Source organism: Typopeltis vanoorti, chromosome 14 (genome assembly GCF_054136105.1).
Source record: "Typopeltis vanoorti isolate ZY-2024b chromosome 14, IOZ_Tvanoo_1.0, whole genome shotgun sequence".
NCBI lineage: Eukaryota > Metazoa > Arthropoda > Arachnida > Uropygi > Thelyphonidae > Typopeltis > Typopeltis vanoorti.
Window position 1 is genome coordinate 10440308 of NC_143562.1, and position 21232 is coordinate 10461539.

General features: G+C 42.3%; 1 protein-coding gene across 1 annotated transcript in view; it reads left to right on the top strand.

Moving 5' to 3' along the window:
• The window catches only part of LOC150099201 (uncharacterized), a 146245-nt gene that overhangs the window by 112449 nt on the left and 12564 nt on the right, over positions 1-21232 (top strand). The window contains exon 6 of the mRNA XM_090404278.1: positions 13281-13389. Within this exon, the coding sequence (XP_090260404.1) occupies positions 13281-13389 (109 nt within the window). The remainder of the gene's footprint in view (positions 1-13280; positions 13390-21232) is intronic.

The following is a 21232-nucleotide window of genomic DNA, read 5'->3' on the forward strand; positions in this document are numbered from 1 at the left end:
AACCACCACCGGTCCTCATTGCAGGTGGGGCCTGCCGGCCATTAGACCTCTGCATATTTCATACAGAGGGGGGGGGGATAGTAGATCACGAACTGTGTTAGTTCCAGTGCAATGCGAGCTACCCAAAAACCCTATATAAAAATCAACTAGGCAGAGTCTAGAGTTAATCGACCGTGAGAAGCGGTGATTAATACCTTTGGAGGGTAATGAATGGCAATGCTGTAGCCAATGAAGTCCTAACTGATGCTCGGCTATTGCTGTTACCCTCTTGCCATGATCAGAGCTTTAATAGCTCAATAACACCTTATCCCTACACTGTCCTCTACAGATAACGGGGAAGATGAAATTGCTTCGCCCCTTTAAGCCAGTCCTTATAAGGACTATAAGTCTAAAGGAATACGTCCGATCACAGTGACAGCGAAAACCGACTCCCTTTTTTGTCGAAGCTTTTCAAGATATGATGTAAGAATTATTAAGTTTTACGTAAGGCTTCGACGTTAGGGTGTACAGTGTATATTATTATCCTCTGTTTATTATTGAATTTGTATGTTCATTTTTGATTGACATTTACAAGGCACGCAATAGTTTTAATATTTTTTTAAGTTTGGCAAGCCGTCTCGAATGCAATTTTGTTTAGTAAATGCTTCTGCTAAGTAGGATATATATTCATGTAGGCCAAAGAGCAGTTAGATCACTGGGAAAAAAAATGACGAATAGATTAGATATAATTTTTAACTTTTTAGTGGAACAAAATTGCATATGCAACTCGCTAGCTTGATATTATTATTATTATCGTTAATTTGGAAGCAGTTGTATGCATTCTTAGAGTTAGAAAGTGTGGATAATAAGATGAGACAGAAGCTGTAGCGGAAGATGATATGTGGAAGAGAGATGAATTGAAAAATAGTTAATATTTGTTTAAGGAGTATAAACCACACGCAACAGTAGCAAGAAGAACGATACTGGAGTGAGAGAGATATAACCATATCTTGTTAATTATTAATTTATGCACTCAAGGAAATAACAGTGCCCTTGACTTAGTTCCGTGGGAATAGGGATAGGATAGTGCAAGGATGGTGATACAAAACAGTTGTTAAACTGTCACCCAATTTGTCTTTTTGGAGATGTAATGGTGTTAGGTTACTTGCTATTGATTAAGAGACATCACAAGAAAATGGGAATACGTATATAGGTACATAGGGCAACATAGGTTTATTAAAAGTAGGTTGTGTTTTAGTAATATTATTATTGTGTCTATCATGCCACTCTGTAAACTGAATGGTATGAACTCTTAGGCAATGCATTCCGTAATCCTACTGATTTCCAGGAAAAAAAAAAAAAAGGAGGGAGATGCTTCTCATTCTCTTGCTACACTAGTTTGCATCTTCCACCATATGAAATTTTATCAGAAATAAAATGTCACAGGCATATCACTCTACCCACAAACTGTAGATTAGATGCGCTCATAACCAGTATCCCTCAATCATTATTTAAATTTTGTTACCCAGTGTTATACTCTTTCAGATGTTTCTCTATCCTCTACAAGTTCCACTGACTGGATCTACGTACACGAATCTAGATGTGGTCTGATCAGGACCTTACATAATGGAATTCCCATTCTCTTATTTCTGCTGGTCCACATCCTTCTCAGTATTGCAGTAGTCCTTCAGGTTTGCCTGTGCTACCTTTGCAATATAACATCCAAATTTAAAATTTCTATTCATCATTACACTTAGGAGTTTGCCTTCTTCAGTATAATTAGATTATCTGGTTATAATATGGCAATAACTGCATTCGACAGAGGAAATATATTTTCAGTTATATTTTTGTATTTTGCCAAGGCATTTAATAGAATACCTATTAACAAATTTGTATTGAAATTGATTTGAAATGGTTAGGTTGGTATCGGTCTGCAGAGGAGCTTGTATAAACAGAATATATTCAGTTCACAGGTCATACAAAATTGGAAAGGATAATTACAAAATTTCTGATATTAGGGCACTTTGTAATGATTACACTGTAGAAAGAAAGAAATCCACATAACACACCCAAAATGATGGTAGACATTTTATGGAGGAGAATAAGGTGCCTTCTTTGAAGAAATTATCAAAAAATCAGAAGGTTCATTTTGGTTGGACACCCAAACATCTACAGTCTGACAAAACTCCATAAAGAAGGCATTCCTCTTAGACCCTTCATTAACTATACTGACTCTCCTATGTACTATCTGGCCAAATTGTTTAACAAATTTCTGAAATTATTTTGCTATCATCCTGATCTCTCTTCTGGTAGTAGCCCCTCCACATGGGATACCTGTTCATGCTGGACAGGGAATCTGTCAGTGATGATACTGACCCTTTTCATTCTTCCTCTTTTTCTTTACTTTTCTTCCAGTATTCTTCAAGCAACTCCTGAATTTTTTTTTACTATCCTGTCACTGGGATCCAATGTCCTGTCACTATATTTGCTATGTGGTGCATCCTCTGGACATCTGGAAAGGGAGATTATGGTAGTCTCACTAGCCTGCAAGTCTCATCCTTGATATCATCGATATTTTGATAACACCCATGAGAGTTCCAGTGTAAGAATTTTCCTATTGTTTTGGCTTTGTAGACTGTATGATGTATGAATGATATGTTCTACATAGAAGCACTCATGATTATAAAGTTTTGGGTGTGGAGAAATGATCAGATGGTAGAATAAACATTATATGTTTGAGATACTTTTATCATCATCATCATCATCATCAAATTTCTGCCATGTACCCTCAAGGGGTGTACAGGATATGATAGTACTACATGAAAAATTTACATCATTACTAACTTCCTATCTACAATTTTCCTCCAAATCAGTCTCTTACTTGTCAAGACTCCAAAATTACCAGATCTTATATTTCTATCATCTAAGGCACTTTGTACCATATCAATCCACCTATATCTTAGTCTTCCTCTGGGTCGTTTTCCTGCCAACTTGGCAGAGAACAAATGTTTTGCTAATCTTTCCTTGCCCATTCTGTTTAAGTGACCATACAACCTGAGATTAGCTCTGCTAATGCATTCCTGGATGCTGGCAATGTCAAGTTCTTTCCTAATATTCTCGTTTTTAATATGATATTGCCATTGATGCCATCTGTTCACACCTCTAATCTTTCTCAGGACTCTCATATCTGCGGTCTCTAGTCTTTGGTCAAGTGTTTTACTTCTGACCCAGCTCTCAGATCCATAAGTTAAAACCGGTTTGAATACTATCTTGTATACAGCTAATTTAGTGTTCCGACTAATTTCTTTCTTATTCCATATGAATTTATTCAGTTGACTTCCTACCATACCAGCTTTGTTGATTCTGTTGTCTATTTCCATATTTAATTTACCATCTTAACTAAAAATCGTGCCTAACTAGCTGAAATGTTTTACTTGTTCCACAGGTTCTCCATTCACAACACAGTTGACATTTTCAATGATTCTGCCTATTTTCATTGTCTTTGTCTTTTGTCTTTTTGTTGCTGACCTTCATACCATATCTATTACAACAGTTATTCAATTTAGTCAGAGAATCTTGCAGACTTGTAGCGGATTTATTTAGAAGTATAATCGTCTGCATAAAGCAGAGAGCTGACATTAACATCTCCAATTTTGATATCATGTTTAATATCACTTTCCTTCATAATGTGATCCATATAGATTATGAATAACAGAGGGGATAATGTATATCCTTGTCTCACATCAGTTTTAACATTAAACCATCTTCCTGTACATCCTTCAATTCTAACTGCTGACTTACAACTCAGATATAATGCCCCTTTGACACCATATAACTGTAGCGTATTGAATAGCTCCTCTCTTGGCAACTTGTCATATGCCTTTTCCAGATTGACAAAACTTAAATACAGATCTTTGTTATATCCCCATGATTTCTCCACTATTTGTCGTAAAGTGAAGATCTGATCCTGATAGACTCTATTTGACCTGAATCCAGCTTGTTCTTCACCAAGCTTTTCTTCCACAATTCTCAATCGTTTCTCAAGTATACTTGCATATATCTTACCAGGAACACTCAGTAGGGATATACCTCTGTAATTCTCACATTCAGTTTTATTTCCCTTTTTATATATGGGTACTATGAGAGCTCTACTCCAATCGTTTGGAATTTGTCCCTCTGTCCAGGCTTTCTGAACTATGCAGTGCAGCCACTGAGACTTTTATACCACCATACTTCAGCATTTCTGGTCGAATATCATTTCAAGCCTTTGATGGTTTTTTCTACTTCAAGTAGAAAAAGTGGATGGAGATATTCAGTTGTTTGCAGATGATGCAAAGTTGGGACGAACCATAAAGAGTAGTTAAGATGTTGTGGCCTTGCAATAAGACTTGAATAAATTGAGTTATTGGGCAAGCAAATGGGGATGTGAGTTCAATGTTGCATAATGTAAGGTTTTAAAATTTGGAAAACAAAGATGGGATGCAGAATTTATGCTTAGTGAGAATATATTGTTGGAAGTAGAGGAAATAAGAGATCTGGGGATGATAGTGGATAAGGATCTAAAATTTAGGGGACACATCGCCAAAATTGTGAAGACAACACAAAGACTTCTGGGAATGATGCGGAGGACACTGATGTGTAGAAGTAGGGAGATTTTTGTTCCATTGTATAAGGCTTTGATTAGGCCACACATGGACTATTGTGCCCAGATTTGGTCACCAGGTTTTCAGACGGATGAAGAAATGTTGGAAAAGGTCCAAATGCGAATGACTAAGGTAGTTTCTGACCTCTGGAATGTCGAGTATGAGGAAAGATTGAAAAGATGTAATTTGCAGAGTCTAGTGGAGAGAAGGAAGAGGGGAGATATGATAGAGACCTACAAGTTGGTAAGGGGTTGTTATAGGATCAGTGGTGGAGAAGTTCTACAGAGAATAATGGGAGATCAGGGGAGAACCAGAGATCATCCCTGGAAACTGTATAAAGAGGGTGTGAGTAGGGGAGTGAGAGGCAGGTTTTTTTCGTGCAGAGTTGTGAATGATTGGAATGCCTTGCCTGAGAGTGTGGTGTCTGCAAGGAGTTTGAGTGTGTACACGGTATGATGAGATGTGTGTGTGTGTGATAAAAGGACCTCCCAGATGAGTCTTTGACTCCATGAGGTCTTGTGTAATAATAATAATAAGTATGGATATGTATTCTTGACTGTATGTCTAGAAAGTATTTTTTAATTTGGGTATAATTATGTTAAAGATACCAGGCAATTTTAAACCTGGTTTTACTCCATTTTTCCCAAGTGAGCAAACAGACAAAATGTCAAGTTTGTGCCTGCAATTGATGCAAGACTAGCTGATCCCACAGGTAGTGCAAGACCAAGGCAACTTGTGGTAAAGGTGGAGCAAGCTTTGATCACTAATCTTAATATTTACCCTTAATGCCAAAACACATCTCCAAGAAGGGGATGTATGATGTTTTGTATTAAAGGCAAGGGGCCACTACCCAGACTGGTTTCGACCTTTATTGAGGTAGAATGGGAGTTCATATCTCTCATCATTGGCCTTTGGAGAATAAAGCATGCTGAGGGTCAGCAAAGAGTAAGAGAGGAGGATAATGAAAGGTAGAGTAGGATAGTAGGAGGTAAAAGAGGCCTCAGTCAACCTGTTTAGCCTTATTTGGCTAATTGGTCTGTAACACGTATTCTCAATTTATCTGTTCAAAAAAAAAAAAGAAAATTTAACCATAAAAAATTTTGACTAAAGTTGACTTATAAATTTATCCAAATTAATAATTTTGTCAGTTATCTACAAAGGAGATCTATTGACCCTGTTTTGAAACAGTATTTTTTTTTTTTTTTTAAATTACATTAAAAATTAAAGGACTTGAGGTCCGGTTAGTTGAACTGAATGGTAACGTATTGAATAACTTACAAACCTGGTACCACTGGGACTTAGAATGGGATAGAAGATTGGCCCGGGAGATGCCGCTCACAAGGAGCAGCACCGCCTCGCAGTAAGCCTTCGCAGCCCGGGTTCTCAGATCTACCCCCCTTATTTGGAGTAAAGGAAACCGTGCCAGCGAAAGCTTTGTGGCGAGGAAGAACAGAGTGGTTGTTACTTTTAGGTGGAGTTTTGGAGATACTAAAGAAATATACAGGGCTTGATGCGTCCCTGTATAAGAAAGCATATTTTCGGTGGTTTGCAGTATTTGTTCACAAATTTAAAGTCTCCTAGTAGATGTCTCTCTTGCGCAAGAAATTTAGGTAGGTAAAAAAAGAAACCTTTCCTTATTCTTGTGTACATTAAATTTGTGTCCCGTACTTGAGATTTTTTCAGTACCTTCCAGATGTGATACTTTAAGACGTTAATTAAAAAAATGGCGAATTTTTGGGTCTTGTTGACTGGTGGCGGAAATTGCAGGTGTATGACCTCTTTTAGTGATAGTCGGGATTCCCAGTGCTGTGCTCAGTCTTTGCCAGACGCGTTGGGCTGGTGGGCAAAAATAAAAAAAATGCTCCACCGTTTCCACGCCCCGGCAGACATCACAAAAGGGATCGCACGGACTGGGTACATACCTAGATTTAACCTGTTTCACTGGGAGCCGTCCATAAGCTATTCGCCAGGCCAGATCCCGATGAAAAGGCTGTCCCCAGCTATTCTTGATGTTTTTAAAGAGAATTTCATTGTTTGCCCGATGTTTGGTGTATCACGCCTGGAGAGTTGGAAGAAATCCCAGTATACTGCATTGGATTTGTGTGTGAGGATTTCTGTTCCTTTGTCTCTAAGTACTGTAAGTGATTTTACTAGTGTGCAGTACCACTTGGGCACAACCCTTGCACGGGGTCCAGCATAGTCCGTAGTTCCAAAGAGGGGGAGGAAAAGTCCTATAAAATATCAAATTACGAGGCCTGAAATGTGGTTTGAGTTTAAGGCCTTCTGTACGGTTTTGAATGTATTTGCATAAAGCAAGCTTTTGAGATCAGGTAGAGCGTACCCCCCTTCTTCATGTTTTAGTTGCAGGTATTGTTTTTTAACCTCATGTTTTTTTTTCATTCCAGAAGAAATCTAAGAGTTTTTTGGATAATTGGTTTTCTTGTAGAAGTGTGATGCCTGTGATATTGACTGTGTGCATGAGCATTGGGGTAATGATTGTTTTTATCACTGTGGCTCTGCCATAAAAGGAGAAAAAGGTCGGTTTGAATAGACTTATCCTTTCCATACTTATTTCCTGTAATTTTGTAACTGGTAAAGCTAGCGACTCAGAAAAGGGAACTCCTAGTATTGTTAGCGGCTGCGTATGCAGCGTTAAACCGTAGGGAAGTCCAGTGTTATGGAAATTTCCAAAATTTTTGATTTTAGTTTTTTGTGCATTAACTCAGAGACCACTGACTATGCTGAAGTTTTGCAGTATGTCAAGATAGATGCAGATAGACTCAGAATTTCTGAGTGTGGCCACTACATCATCTGCATATGCTACTATTTTGCACTGTCTGGAGACTTGGGGCAGCGGAATACCATTAATTGCAAGGGTGTTCTCTATTCTTTGGATGAGGGGTTCTATTGCTAGGGAAAAGAGAAGGGGGCTTAGTGGGCAGCCTTGCCTAACCCCTCTCTTTATACGGATTGGTTCTGTCAGAAACCCATTAATAGACAGTTGTGTCGAGGCCTCCGCATACATGTTTAATTGTACGCCGAAGTCTCGGGCCTATGCCTATTTTTTTAGGGTGTCCTGTAAGTACGTGTGGTTGACGCTGTCGAACGCTTTTTCCAGGTCGGTGGAGAGAAGTGCCAGGGGGTATTTTTTTTCCTTGGCCAGTCTGATTAGGTCTCTTAACAGGAAGAGATTAAATTCCATAGATCTACCTGGGATTCCATAGACCTGTGAACTTGTTATTATGTTTTCTATTCCGCCCTTAATGCATGTACAGATAATTTTTGCGAAAAGAGTATAGTCTAAGTTAGTTAAGGAGATGGGACGCCAGTTATTTGACAAGGTCTGATCTCGGTCTTTTTTGGGGATAAAGATTGTATAGCTCTTAGTGAATTCCTCGGGGATGTTTCCCGAAGTGAGGAATTCGTTAAAGATCTTTACTAGTGCTGGCCGTGCAAGGGCCCAGATCGATCTATAGAATTCTATCCCCAGTCCGTCTGGCCCTGGGGTCTTTTTTGTCTTCATCGTTTTACACGTAGCTTTTATTTCAGCTGCAGTTATCGGCCTGTCATGTGGGGTGCTAAGATACTCGGGAAAACGTTTGACGTCCCACTCACTGAAGTCATCCGTGCCCTGCTGGTCAGCGAAGATGCCGAGATACTGCTGGTGAAAATGACGGAGTATTTCATGGGTTGAATTTAGAATCTGGCCTTTCTCCTCGATCTGGTAAATTGTTCTTTCATCGTTTGCTGCCACCCGTTGTTGATTGTAGAATGCGGCGGAAGGTGTTTCCAACTTTCTGAGATAGAGTCCTGTGCGAAAATCGAGGTCATCGACTCTACTCTGCCTCTCTTGCTGCAGCTCTATTTCTACCTGTCTGATAAGATGTCCGCAGGGAACTCCGCTCCATTCGTTTGTCCGGTACCAGCCGAATTCCCTGTAGAGATTCCCTCAGCCGTTTACGTTGTTGGTAGACTCTTTCGTGCCCACATTTTTGAAACAGTTCCCTAGCCTGCCACTTAAAGTGCAGCCAGTTTTCCCAGTCCCAGTTGGTGTTTGTCCATTCATCACAGAGTTTCTGTAGCTGGTCGCTAAAAAGACTGGGAAAGGTAGGAGGAAGCCTCCAAGGACCTCTGGCTGTTTCCATAACCTCTGGGAGTGTAATTTTTAAAATGACCAATTTGTGGTCTGTTGACATGTGTGCTGTGGTGTGACGTATCCTTTGAACATACTGTTCTAAGTTTTGGGACACGTACACCCCATCTAGTCTCATCGATATCTGGCCGCGGCACCACGTTGTTTCTATCTTCGATGGGTTATTCCTCCTCCAGACATCGACGAGATCAAAATTTACACAGCATCTTTTTAGAGCAGCAGTTCCGGAGTTTGCATTCCTGCCTACTTTGTCCAAACGTGTGTCTTCCACACAATTCCAGTCCCCGGCTACTATTAGGTATTCTGCTCCCAGGAGGTAGTTTTCAAGGGCAGAGAGGAAACCGCTTCTGTGGTGTGGGTTGTTCGAGGCGTAAACTGCAACAAGCCGGATGGTACGGCCACCGTACTTCCAGTCCACCATTATTAGACGTCCCATGGCATCCTCCTGGACGTTGAAGAACCCCCCGCGATTGGGGGGCGAATTAGTATCCCCACCCCTCGCGAGTGAGCATCCCCAAAGCACCAGTAGCGCTGGTGACCGGGTAGCTTCTCGAGAAGTTCTCCACATCCCAATGCTTATAAAAATGGGTTTCTTGAATCAGGAGGATATTAATTTTGTACCTTAACATTAGCTTCCAGACAGTGTTTTGCGCGAAGGGGTTGCTTAAACCGTTGATGTTTAAAGTGGCAATTTTAAAATCCATGTTGGTGTTTGGAGGAAGGGGGGGGTGTTGTCTGTTTGTTGCTCTACACGGTCCACCTGTGATTCACTATCGGAGCTGCTTGGAATATCCATAATGAGGTCGTTTTGAAATTCCATTTCTGTGACGCTATAAATGTCTGTGCTGCAGATATGTGGATGGGGTTCTGCAGATTGGTCTGCTACTGGGGATAGGTTTCCTGGCTTTGTTACCGCCTCCTCAAGGGGCTGGGTGCCTTCGCGTTGGCTTGTAGTTTGGATGTTGTCCATTTCATCTTCTGATGAGAGTAGGCTGCTTTGTTTAGTCTTTTTTTGTTTCTTCTGTTTCTGTTTCTCTTGTGCGCTTTGTTGGAGCGCTGGTTGTTACAACTTCTTCCTCTTTGCTGCAGGTTTCAAAGTTGGCTGTTTTTTCCTTCATGTGGCGGGTTGCCCTGGGTGTCTTACCTGTTACGGGTTTCATGGAGGTTGTGTTTTCTGCTAATGTTTCTTTTTTGGTCTGTTGCCGGATCTCTGGAAAATCGCTCCCTGATGATACCTCAGGTTTACCGAGGGGTATAGCCCTGACTGGTATTATGGTCCCTCCAGCTGCTTCTGAAAGTGTTTTGTGCGAGCACGTGTCCACTTTATGGGTCAAGTCCCCACATTTAAGACAGGCTTCTGTGCAGTTTACTATTTTGTGCTTTGTTGATTTGCAATTTCTGCACTGTAGTTTTGGGCATTCTTCCCCTAGGTGACCCTCAGAGTCACATCGGAAACACAATCTTTTAACACCCGGGAAGTTGACCATGACCCTTGTTTGGCCCACTAAAATTAAGTTGGGAACTTCCTTTTTCATATCCATCTGTATTTCAACGTTGCCTGTTTTCCAGCCTTTGTAATCTGCATGTTCAAATGCTTTGATATTAATAATATCGCCCCATTGGCTAAAAAATTTCTTGACGTTGTCTTCGTTTTCCAGGTATTCCAAGGGAAATCTGGTTATTCTTAACGTTTTTCATAAACTCCCTATTAACACAGGTTTAATCGTTTGTCCCGCACAGGGAAAACCCTCTAATAATTTGCTTCTTGTTTGGTCATTTTTGACTACAATTTGGAATCTTTCTTTTGAGTGCGGTGTGAAACTGTATATGTTTTCTGCCCCTACTGTATCTATCAGAGCTTTCACTAACGTCCGCTCATCTGGGAGCTGCTTGACCTCGCGCCAAGCGTCCTGGTTCTGGGAAAAAAGTACGGCATTGTTGAGGGAAAACCTAACTACTGGCTGTAGAAGGGGGAGGTAAAGGAGGGCAAAGTCGGGGAAAGCCCAGTGTCCCTCACAACAAGTGAAGAGATACCAGAAGGAATGGGTAAAAGAGCCAATAATAAGAAAAAAAGGTCTTACCAATGCCGAGGTACTTCTGTAGAAAGTGAGCATGGAGCTCTCTCTCTCTTCAGGCCACGGGAACTGGATCCTCTTTTGGACTGGTAGGTACAGGCTCTTTCTTCTTCGAACTGGAGCTCTCTTTCACGTCTTGAATAATGCTGTGAAACGATCAGGGTGAAAGTGAGGGTAAACTCATCATTGGCCTACGAAAATAGCGGGGTCAGAGTGCCCCTAGTAGGAAAGAAAAAGAAGGGGGGGAAGTGACAGTGAGGTTGAGGTGGGGAAATGAGGGGGATGGGAGAGGGGAAAAGAAGAGGAGAGGGAATAGGATGTGAAGGGAAGGTGGGGAGTAGGAATAAGGAAATGTAGGCCTCAGCTCATATCTCACATCTATCTAGCTCCTCACTATTAGATGACAATTTTTCACCCCAGTCGTCTTCCTGGCTCACAAGATTGAATGGACCAGGGAGGTAGCCGGTGCCCAGGTGACCTGCCCCTTCAGGGCAGCCCGCCTCGAGTAGGCCTGCACTGCCTTGGTTTTTCCTCCAAACTACCTCCGTGGGAGACCAGGGAACAGAACAAACCTCAAGGGGGATGCAGAGACCAAGGAAATGACTCAGAGTGGAGCTGCTGCTGCAGATGGAGATCTTAAAGCAGCAGCAGGCAGAACTTGATGTTGTTGTGTCTGACATTACACAGGATTGGAGGTGAACACCACTTGATCTTAAATGTGGTGTCCCCCAGAGCCTCTCTTTCAAGATGTAAGAATCTCCTTAAGGAACTGTAGAATTGTAAAGAACGATCCGGGAGAGATCCAACAGATTGGGAGGATTAGTAGGATTAGAAAATTTCTTTCTTACCTTCCAGATGTGGTATTTTAGCTCGTTAATAATAAATACCACTAACTTCTGCTTGTTGTTAGCTGGGGGAGTGAACTGCAGGAAGATGACTTGCTCCTGCAGTAGGAGGGGGGGGATGCGGAGCACGTCGCTTAGCCTCCTCCAGATGAAGATGGAAATGGGACACCGGTAGAAGGCGTGCTCTACGGTGTCCAGGCTCCCGCAGAAGTCACAAAAGGGGTTCCGGGTGTTATGGAACCGCCAGATGTTGATGTTGACTGGAAGGTGTCCATACGCAATCCTTCATGCCAGGTCCTTTCTCGACGGGTAGCCTCGATGTTTGGAGAGGTGGCCGAAGAGGATCTCGTTGTGGCTAATCCCCAGATCCGGAACATCGGTACAAACGATGCTGAAGAAGTGTTCGAACCAGGTGTAACTGTTCCGGATCGCGGCGATGTTCACACCCGACTAGCGGAGTTGTTGCATTAGCTGGCACAGTCTGTTGTCCTCTGGAACAATGTCCGCCTTGGGACCCTGGTGGACTGGGAACCCAAAAAGGGGAAGCTTGTGACCTAAGAAATACCGCACAGGATAACTGCAGGGATGTGTAGTCTGCAGCACCCTGTTTAGATGGAACGCAGTATTACTTAGGTATCTGATGTTAAAGGAGGGGAGACCAAAGTCCCCTCGCTTCTCCGGAAGTTGAAGGATGTTGAGGCCAACTTCCTGGCGTAGATTTCCCCAGAAGAACTTCAGGGGCTTCCTGTAGAGCCGGCTTTCCTGATCCTCGCTGATGTTTGTGATGTTCAGGACGTGCTGGAGCGCAGGGCAAATGATGGTCTTGATGACAATGGCCCTGGAGGAGAGTGACAGCTGTCCATTTTTCCAGTCCTCCAGTTTCTCGACGGTGTTGTTGTTGAGATGTTCAATGTTCAGCACGGGCTGTTCTTCAAACGGGACCCCCAGGATGGTGAGGGGATCGGCAGTAGGGACGAGGCCTGCAGGGATGTTGTGCAGGTCCCAGACTCCGTACAACTTGATCTTGGTTTTGTCGGGGTTGGATGTTAGCCCCAACACTTTTAACTTCTTGAGGATGTTGAAGAAGTTCAGTACGGAGTCGTTGTCCCTAAGAGTGCCCACCACGTCATCCGCATAGGCAATTACCTTAGAATCATCTGTGGTGAGAGGAAGTGGAATTCCTCTAACCGCTTGAGAGTTATTCACAGCCCGCAGGAATAGTTCAAGGGCTAGAGCAAAGAGCAGCGGACTGAGGGGACACCCTTGTTTGACCCCTTTCTGGATGGTAATGGGGTCAGATAGGTGTCTGTTGATGAGGAGACGAGTAGAGCTGTTGTTGTAGCCTCCTCTGATGATGTTGAGGAGTCCACTGCTGACCCCGACTTTCTCCAGGATGTAAAAGAGAAAGGAATGCCGGACGCTGTCGAATGCTCGGTTGAGATCAATTGTCAACAATGCCATAGAGTACTGTGATGTTAACCAGACATAGCACTTCTCTGATGAGGATGAGATTGAACTTCATCGATCGACCAGGAACACCATACACTTGTGTACTTTTGATGATGTACCTCATCCCGATTTTCAGTCTGTTGTTGAGAACACAGGCGAGGATCTTTTAGTCCGTGTCCGACAGACTGATGAGGCGCCAGTTTTTGATGACCGAAGGGTCCCTGTTGGTTTTCGGGATGAAGGCGGTATGGCATTCCAGAAATTCTCGCGGTAGGTTCCCGGTGGTAAGGAAGATGTTGAAGACTGCCACGAGAATGGGTAGGATGTGATCCCAGGCCTCTTGGTAGAGTTCCGTGCTTAGGCCGTCTGGCCCAGGCACTTTCTTATTACGGCACTGTTTGAAGGCTGATGTTATTTCGGTCGCTGTAAATGGTGCATCCAACCCTGCTTGGATGTGCGCAGAGAAGGGGTCGACATTCCAACAGGAGTAATCCTGGGGGGTACTGTTGTCTTGATAGAGTTGACTGTAGTACCCCCAGAAGGCGTTCATGATGTCAGGTGTTGTGGTGTAGTCACATCCACCTTCACTGATGGTGGTGATGGTTCTCTCCTGCCGGAAGTTGACGTAACACCTGTTGTAGAAAGCGGCCGATTGCCTGTCTTCCGAGTGGAGGTGGAGACGGATTTGGATGTTCTTTTCATCCACCTGCTTTTGTTTCTCCATTTCAATGTCGAAATTAATGTCACGGATGGCATTGTGACATGGAAAGCTTTGACGTTGGTTGGCCACGAACCAGCTCCTCTCCTTGTAGAGGTCACGGAGCCGAGCTCTTCTGAGGAAGGCACATTCCTGGCCCCATTTTTTCATGTTTTCTTTGATGGTGAGTTTAAGCCGTGCCCAGGCGTCCCAGTCCCAGCCAGCGGTGCTCCAGGTGGAGCACAGTTGATTAAGCTTAGCCGAGAACAGGGACGGGAAGTTTGATAGTGACTTCCAGGGGCCCGGACCAACATCAACTTCTAAAGGATGGTACCCGAGCACGACTAATTTATGGTCCGAGATGGAATAATTGACTGGAACATGCCTTATTGTCTCGGCTCTGGAGACAAGGGATGATGTTAAATAGAGGCGGTCGATCCGTGTGCCAATGCCTTGGCCTGTCCAGGTATAATCCTGACGGTAGGGGTTGTGAGCCCTCCAGATATCCGTCATCTGGAGATTCTTAAGGTGAATTTCCAAATCTTGATAGCCAGCAGTACCTGTATTTGGATTTCCCCCTACTTTGTCGTAGGCCAGGCCCACCACACAATTGAAGTCCCCCATCAAGATGACGTGATAGGTGCCATACAAATAATAATGTAACGACTGGAAGAATGCAGGTCTTAAGGTTGCATATGCCGGGGCGTAGATGTTAATGTACCTGGTGGTACAGCCCTGGTACTTCCAGTCGACGGCAAGGACTCTCCCTTCTGTATCCCTCTGGATGTTATGGAAGGCTCCGAGGAGGGGGGCTAGCATAAGTACCCCGACCCCAGCGCTGTGTCTTGTGCCGAAGCTCCAGTATGATGTCACGGGGTACTTATGGCTCAGTTCCTGCACGTCCCGGAAGTGGAAGAAGGGGCTCTCCTGCAGGAACAAGAGCCGGATGTTATGCGCTAGCATGAGATTCCACACCTCCTGTTGTTTTAATGGGGAATGGAGCCCTCGGATGTTGAGAGAGGCGACACAGAAGGGGGGGGGGGGGGAGTGGCGACATCTTTTTGGGTTATTAAACCCGGCCTAGATCTTTAATACGTAACCTCTTTACATATTTACTGAGGTCATCGATCTGTATGGGGGGGGGGGGAGGTATTATATCCCGCTTCCTGCAGACCGGCTTCCAGCCTTGTGCGTGAGCTTGAAAGGACCTCAAACTCGTGCTGGGTGTTGCAAATTTTGAAGCTGGTGATTTTATTATCTTTTATCTTGTAACTGTAAAGGTTGAACTGTGAGCCGGTGAGTTTTTGGATTTTCGAGTTGACACTTTCCTTGCGGGAAGAGAAGGTTTCTACCTCCATCTCGGACTCTGATGTTGTAGAGTCCAAGCCTCCCCTGGGGCGACTTCGGTGGTGTTTCTTCTCCAGTTTTGGAGAAGCCGCCTCTTTTCTTTTCTTGGGGAGGTCTTGTGGGGGTAGAAGATGGTGATCCCCCTCTTCTGTGGTCAACTCTACTGCAGGGGGGGATGCTGGCTACTGCAGAGGTGACTTGTGAAGCATTCACTGACGACACTTCCTCCGATGTTGTTGAGGGTGGGGGAGAGCTGTTGTGCTATCCATGGCGTCGTCTGTTCCCTCAGCTGGGTGTTCAACTTCCGACGATGGTAAAGGAATGTCGGAAGTGGCCGAGGGGGGGGGACTGATTCCTCAGTAGATGTTGTAGCTGGGAGGGAAACAGTCTCTTCTGCTGATGTAGTTGCAGTAGGATGCTTCTTTATTTTTCCCAAGATGGTCTGGGAAAAGGTTTTCTCCTCTGCGGTGGTGATGGTAGTAGTAGGTAATACCGGAAATTCACCGGCGTCTTTAGGCTGTGGATTTATGGGTTCTATTGCCGCCCCTGCCCTCTCTGCGAATGTGCGCAGAGAGCATGATGTTACACTATGTTTGGTGCTTGCGAACTTTCGGCAGGGGTGTGGGCACTGATGTGAGATGTGCCCAACTCTGGAACAGTTGAAACATTTGGCTCGGGGGCAGTCACTACCCAGATGTTCCACCGAGCCACATCGCAGACACTGTCTTTGAACTCCGGGATAATTCACCAATACACGCGCCGTGCCGATGGTCACAAGGTTTGGCACTGGTTGGCGCATGTCCATGGTGAAGGTGACCTCACCGGAGTACCAGGCGGGGTCTTCCTGGGAGACGCTCTTTTTAATGTTACTCACTTTCCCCCATTTTGTGAATGTTTGGATTAGCACGTCGTTGCCGGCTTTTAAGTACTCCATGGGGAAGCGGCTGATTGTTAACTGGCACACTTGGGACCTGACCATGGAAGGGGTCACCTGCTTCCCTTGGACTTGGAAGCCCTCTAACAGTTTATCTCTCGTTGATACGTTCTTGACCACTATCAGAAACCTTCCCCTCCATAGAAGGTGAAGGAGAAGATGTTCTGAGCTCCTACTAGCTCCTTAAGGACTTTAGATAGAATTCTGGGGTCCTCCAGCCCTGGAATCTCCACTCCTAGAGTCCTGGCCCTCGGGGGGATGAGGATTGTCTTTCTCATCTCAGTCTCTGCATCTGAAAAGTAAAAAGAAAAAAAATTAAGAGTCTTGCGACTCTGAAAATCCCGTAGTGCGTTAAACGCACTACCAACAAGTTAGTACAGTTAGTATAAGAATGCAAAATGTCAGTATAACAAGATAAATAAATAACAAACACTATATTAGTAAAAATCCAACAATAAAAAAGGCTATCCTGATGCGCTGCAAACGAACTAGAACGTCTCGTCAGTGGGAGCTAGGCTAGAAATACCAAGATTTAGTAATGCAGAGCTTATAAGTATTTTACCAAAACAAGTTACCATAAGATGTTTTAACCTTATTAAATAAAAATCTCAGGAGGATATCTAAATGTAGAAAGTATTTTTAACTTGGGTATAATTATATTAAAGATACCAGGCAATTTTAAACCTGGTTTTACTCCATTTTTCCCAAGTGAGCAAACAGATAAAATGTCAAGTTTGCGCCTGCAATTGATGCAAGACTAGCTGATCCTACAGGTAGTGCAAGACCAAGGCAACTCGTGGTAAAGGTGGAACAAGCTCTGATCACTAATCTTAATATTTACCTTAAATCTTTACCCTTAATATTTAGATCTCCTCCTGAGATTTTTATTTAATAAGGTTAAAACACCTTATGGTAACTTGTTTTGGTAAAATACTTATAAGCTCTGCATTACTAAATCTTGGTATTTCTAGCCTGGCTCCCACTGATGAGACCTCAATAAAGGTCAAAACCGGTCTGGGTAGTGGCCCCTTGCCTTTAATACAAAACATCATACATCCTCTTCTTGGAGATGTGTTTTGGCATTAAGGGTAAATATTAAGATTAGTGATCAGAGCTTGCTCCACCTTTACCACGAGTTGCCTTAGTCTTGCACTACCTGTGGGATCAGCTAGTCTTGCATCAATTGCAGGCACAAACTCGACATTTTGTCTGTTTGCTCACTTGGGAAAAATGGAGTAAAACCAGGTTTAAAATTGCCTGGTATCTTTAACATGACTGTATGTCTGTTGAGTGTTTTTTACCACTGTGCTATCACTGCTTGTTTCATTTAGCAATTTTTTGAAGTACTTACTCCATACTTCAAAGATATCTTTTTCTTTCATTTTCATGTCACCTTTACCATCTCTAACTCCTTTTACACCACTCTTTCCTCCATTTCTAAGCTTCTTCAACAACCTCCAGAATACCTAACCACCTTCTTGATATTTATTTTCTATGTTCTTGCCAAAGTCCTCCCATGACTTTTGTTTAGCTAGTTTTACACACTGTTTAGCTTTCTTACATTTGTCTCTGTATTCTCTAAGAGCACAAGCTGACTTATTTCCCAGGAACTTTTGATATGCCTTCTTCTTTTCCTTCACTGCCTCTTTAACTTCCTGTGTCCACCATGGAGTTCTGATTTTTCTATCCTTGCAGACTTCACCACATGCCTCTCTAGCTGAATCAATCAAGGTTTTCTTCAAGGCTTGCCACTGAATCTCCAAGGTTTGGTTCCTGCTCTCAAACTCTTTCATTTTTTCTTCAATAATCTTTGTGTATTTTAGTCTACAGTTCACATCTGAGAGCTGCTCAACTTTTATTCACTTTAAAACTTTCTTACATGTCATTCTTTTTGATATGAAATTCAATTTTATCCTGCCGAAGACTAAATAGTGATCACTTCCAATTTCAAATCCTCTGTACACTCTGGTGTCCTGCACCAGGGAGAAAACACTATTAACAAGAGATACTTTTAATGTTTTCTTAACTGCCACTTTCTCTGAATAAGAGGATTTGAGGACAGGTGTGCTGGTGGTGACTAGCTTCCTTTTTGCATCCTGATATGATATATTTTGTTCTCTTTCTATCTTTTTTTTTTTTTTTTAATATAAAGCCTGTGTAGCTCAGTGGATGTGGCATTTACACACCACAGCGCTTGGCCGCACGAAGCAAGACTTGGTTTCGAATCTAGTCGGCGACTAGAGGAAATTTTTCTAAGCCTTTTTTCGACCGTTTCCCGAGTTGGTCGATCTCTGGCACAGGCAAGCGGGTTTTTCTTCCCGGAAACTCGGGTTTTTCGTCCTGTAAACTCAAGAAAATCGACCGTAGAACCCACATTATTTTCAGACATTAAATATATTGTGTTAGGGTTAGGGACCACGAGATGGCGGCACATTTGAGCCGTCTCTCTTCACTGTGTACCGCTTAATTAGTGATAGCCTTGGGCGATCTATCTCTGATTGGTACCAGTGGAGATTGAACTGCCCACTCAGGTCTCCAAAAAGTTAGATAGGGCTAACTGGCCTCACCTACTCCCTGTATAAGGTAATAAAAAGGCGTTAGCTGATTTGATTTATTTCTTATTTATTTTTCATCCTTCTACTACTGACATGCCCGAGAGTAGGCTGGATGATTTCCCTGACAGTTGACACATTTAACTTTCTTGGCAGTGCAAGTTATTATTATAATCTGTACTGGCACATCAGGCATAGGTAGTAGAACCACGATATGTAGTTTGGGCATGCCAATATTTCTGACATTTAAAGCATCTCATAGTATTAAGGATGTATAGCCTATTGGGACAGTTGAGATATCCTGCTTTTATAGATGTTAGAGACTTGTGAATATCAAAATTGAGGATGATGTACCTGGTTAGAATCAGATGACTATTCTACCTATTAGAATGCATCTCATACCTGTCACTCCTTGATCTTTAAGCTCTCGGAAATTCCATTCAGATATCACTCCTCTAGAAGAGCGAAGTGTGTTTTGAGTTGTTACCATAATTTAATTCATAATTCAATATTTCTACAAGAATATCGCCAGATCATAATTTCCTAACTGTTTTGAAAGGTGGTGGCTCATGGCTTGAAATCGTGGGGGGTGCTGCAACTTTTGAAATATACATACACACTGTAAGTACAGCATATATATTTGTTTGGATAAAATATCAAAATTATGGTAAAAATTAAACATGAAAAAATATTGTTTATTCTCTTGTCAGATGTCATCTCCTTCCAGGACTACTACGAGCTTCCACCATGTGTGGTTTTGTGCTTCTCTTTTGCATTCTTCAATTGTTTAGTATCGATAAAATTATACAGTTTGGTATAATTTAAAATTACTTAAAAATAGAATATATTCTTCTTGTTTTGTTTTGAGCAACAAAGTCAATAACATTTTCCTTGATGTTTGTGTGACTTGAAGAATTTGTAGTTCACTTACAGTCACTACTGTCAGAATTTATTTCTTAAGGTTGCATTTCTCAGGTCATAATTGTCAATAACCCCAATAATGTTCTAAAATAAAAACTATAACAAATGTTATGTCTTTAATTGCCAGGCTTATCGTGTTTCCTCCGTCTCTTTAAATATTTAAAGAGATGGAGTAAACACGATAAGCACTACAAACTGCATATAAACAACAGTGGAGCTGTGCGATGGACAGTGCCATATTACGCTAATAGCTTGCATCTCACTATGACGTGCATATGCTTGCGCATGTAGCAATATGACCCTGTGGTAAACACAGTGCTGCTAGAATAAATTTAGTTTAATCCTTTATCCAAGTGTAAGCAAACAAAGTTTGCGCCTGGAAATTTCTTCAGGACTGAGATAAGGTGGTGCAACTCCGAGCAAAGGTGGACCAAGCTCTCATCACTCCTTGTCTCAATATCTCCCATAATGCAAAGCACATCTCCTTGCGGACATGTATACTGCTATGCATTAAGGGAAGGGCTTAGCAGTATACATGTCTGCAAGGAGATGTGCTTTGCATTATGAGAGATACTGAGACAAGGAGTGATCAGAGCTTGGTCCACCTTTGCTTGGAGTTGCCTAGTGTTGCACCACCTTACTTCAGTCCTGAAGATATTTTCCGGCGCAAACTTTGTTTGCTTACACTTGGATAAAGGATTAAACTAAATTTATTATAGTCTAACCAAGTGCAAAATAAACTTCCAACAGTGCTGCTAGCATCCTTCTCCCTCCTATGTGCTACAAGTTGGATTTTTATTATTTTTTATACAAAATAAGAGAATTGTTGGATTATTGATGATAAAATTAAATATTACAAGCAAATATAAATAAATAAATTAACTATATTTATATATCGAGAAGAATTGGGGTGCTGCAGTTCCTTTGTCCTCCTAAGTGCTACAAGATGGATTTTTATTATTTTTTATACAAAAGAAGAGAATTGTATAAGATTGTTGATGATAATATTAAATATAAGAAGCAAATATAAATAATTAAATTAAATATATTTATATATCGAGAAGAATTGGGGATGCTGCAGTTCCGCAGTGCCTATGCATGAGCCATCCTGTTCGTACCAGTTCTAAATCCTTTTGAAGAAACAAGGGCAACATTTTCCCTGTTGGCTTTTCACCTGTTGCATGGGTGATGAAAAACACTGTTATATTTACACTGATGTGTTGCTTATCTTTTGTTTCTTACTGCTGTTATCAAATGATGTACGGTGGTATCTATAGTTGATTGAGACCTTGTGAGGGGCTCCTAAAAAAAAAAGACTGTGAGGATTAAGAATTTATGTCCAAGGGCTTTTTTTGTTCAGCACCAGTGGACAGCAAAGGTCATACTTCACCAAACCAAGGTTTGGCACAGTATGATAAGATGACTCAGTTTTTTTTGATCCTGAAGAACAAGTAAACTGGCCAAAATACACACATAATACATTGGTCTCATAGTCTTCATTGTTTCAGTCAGAAATTTAGCAGCATCTCCTGCTAAATTTCTGATTGTAGCATCTCCTGCTCTATTTTGTGTGTGTGTGTGTGTGTGTGTGTGTGTGTGTGTGTGTGTGTGTGTGTGTGTGTGTGTGTGTGTGTGTG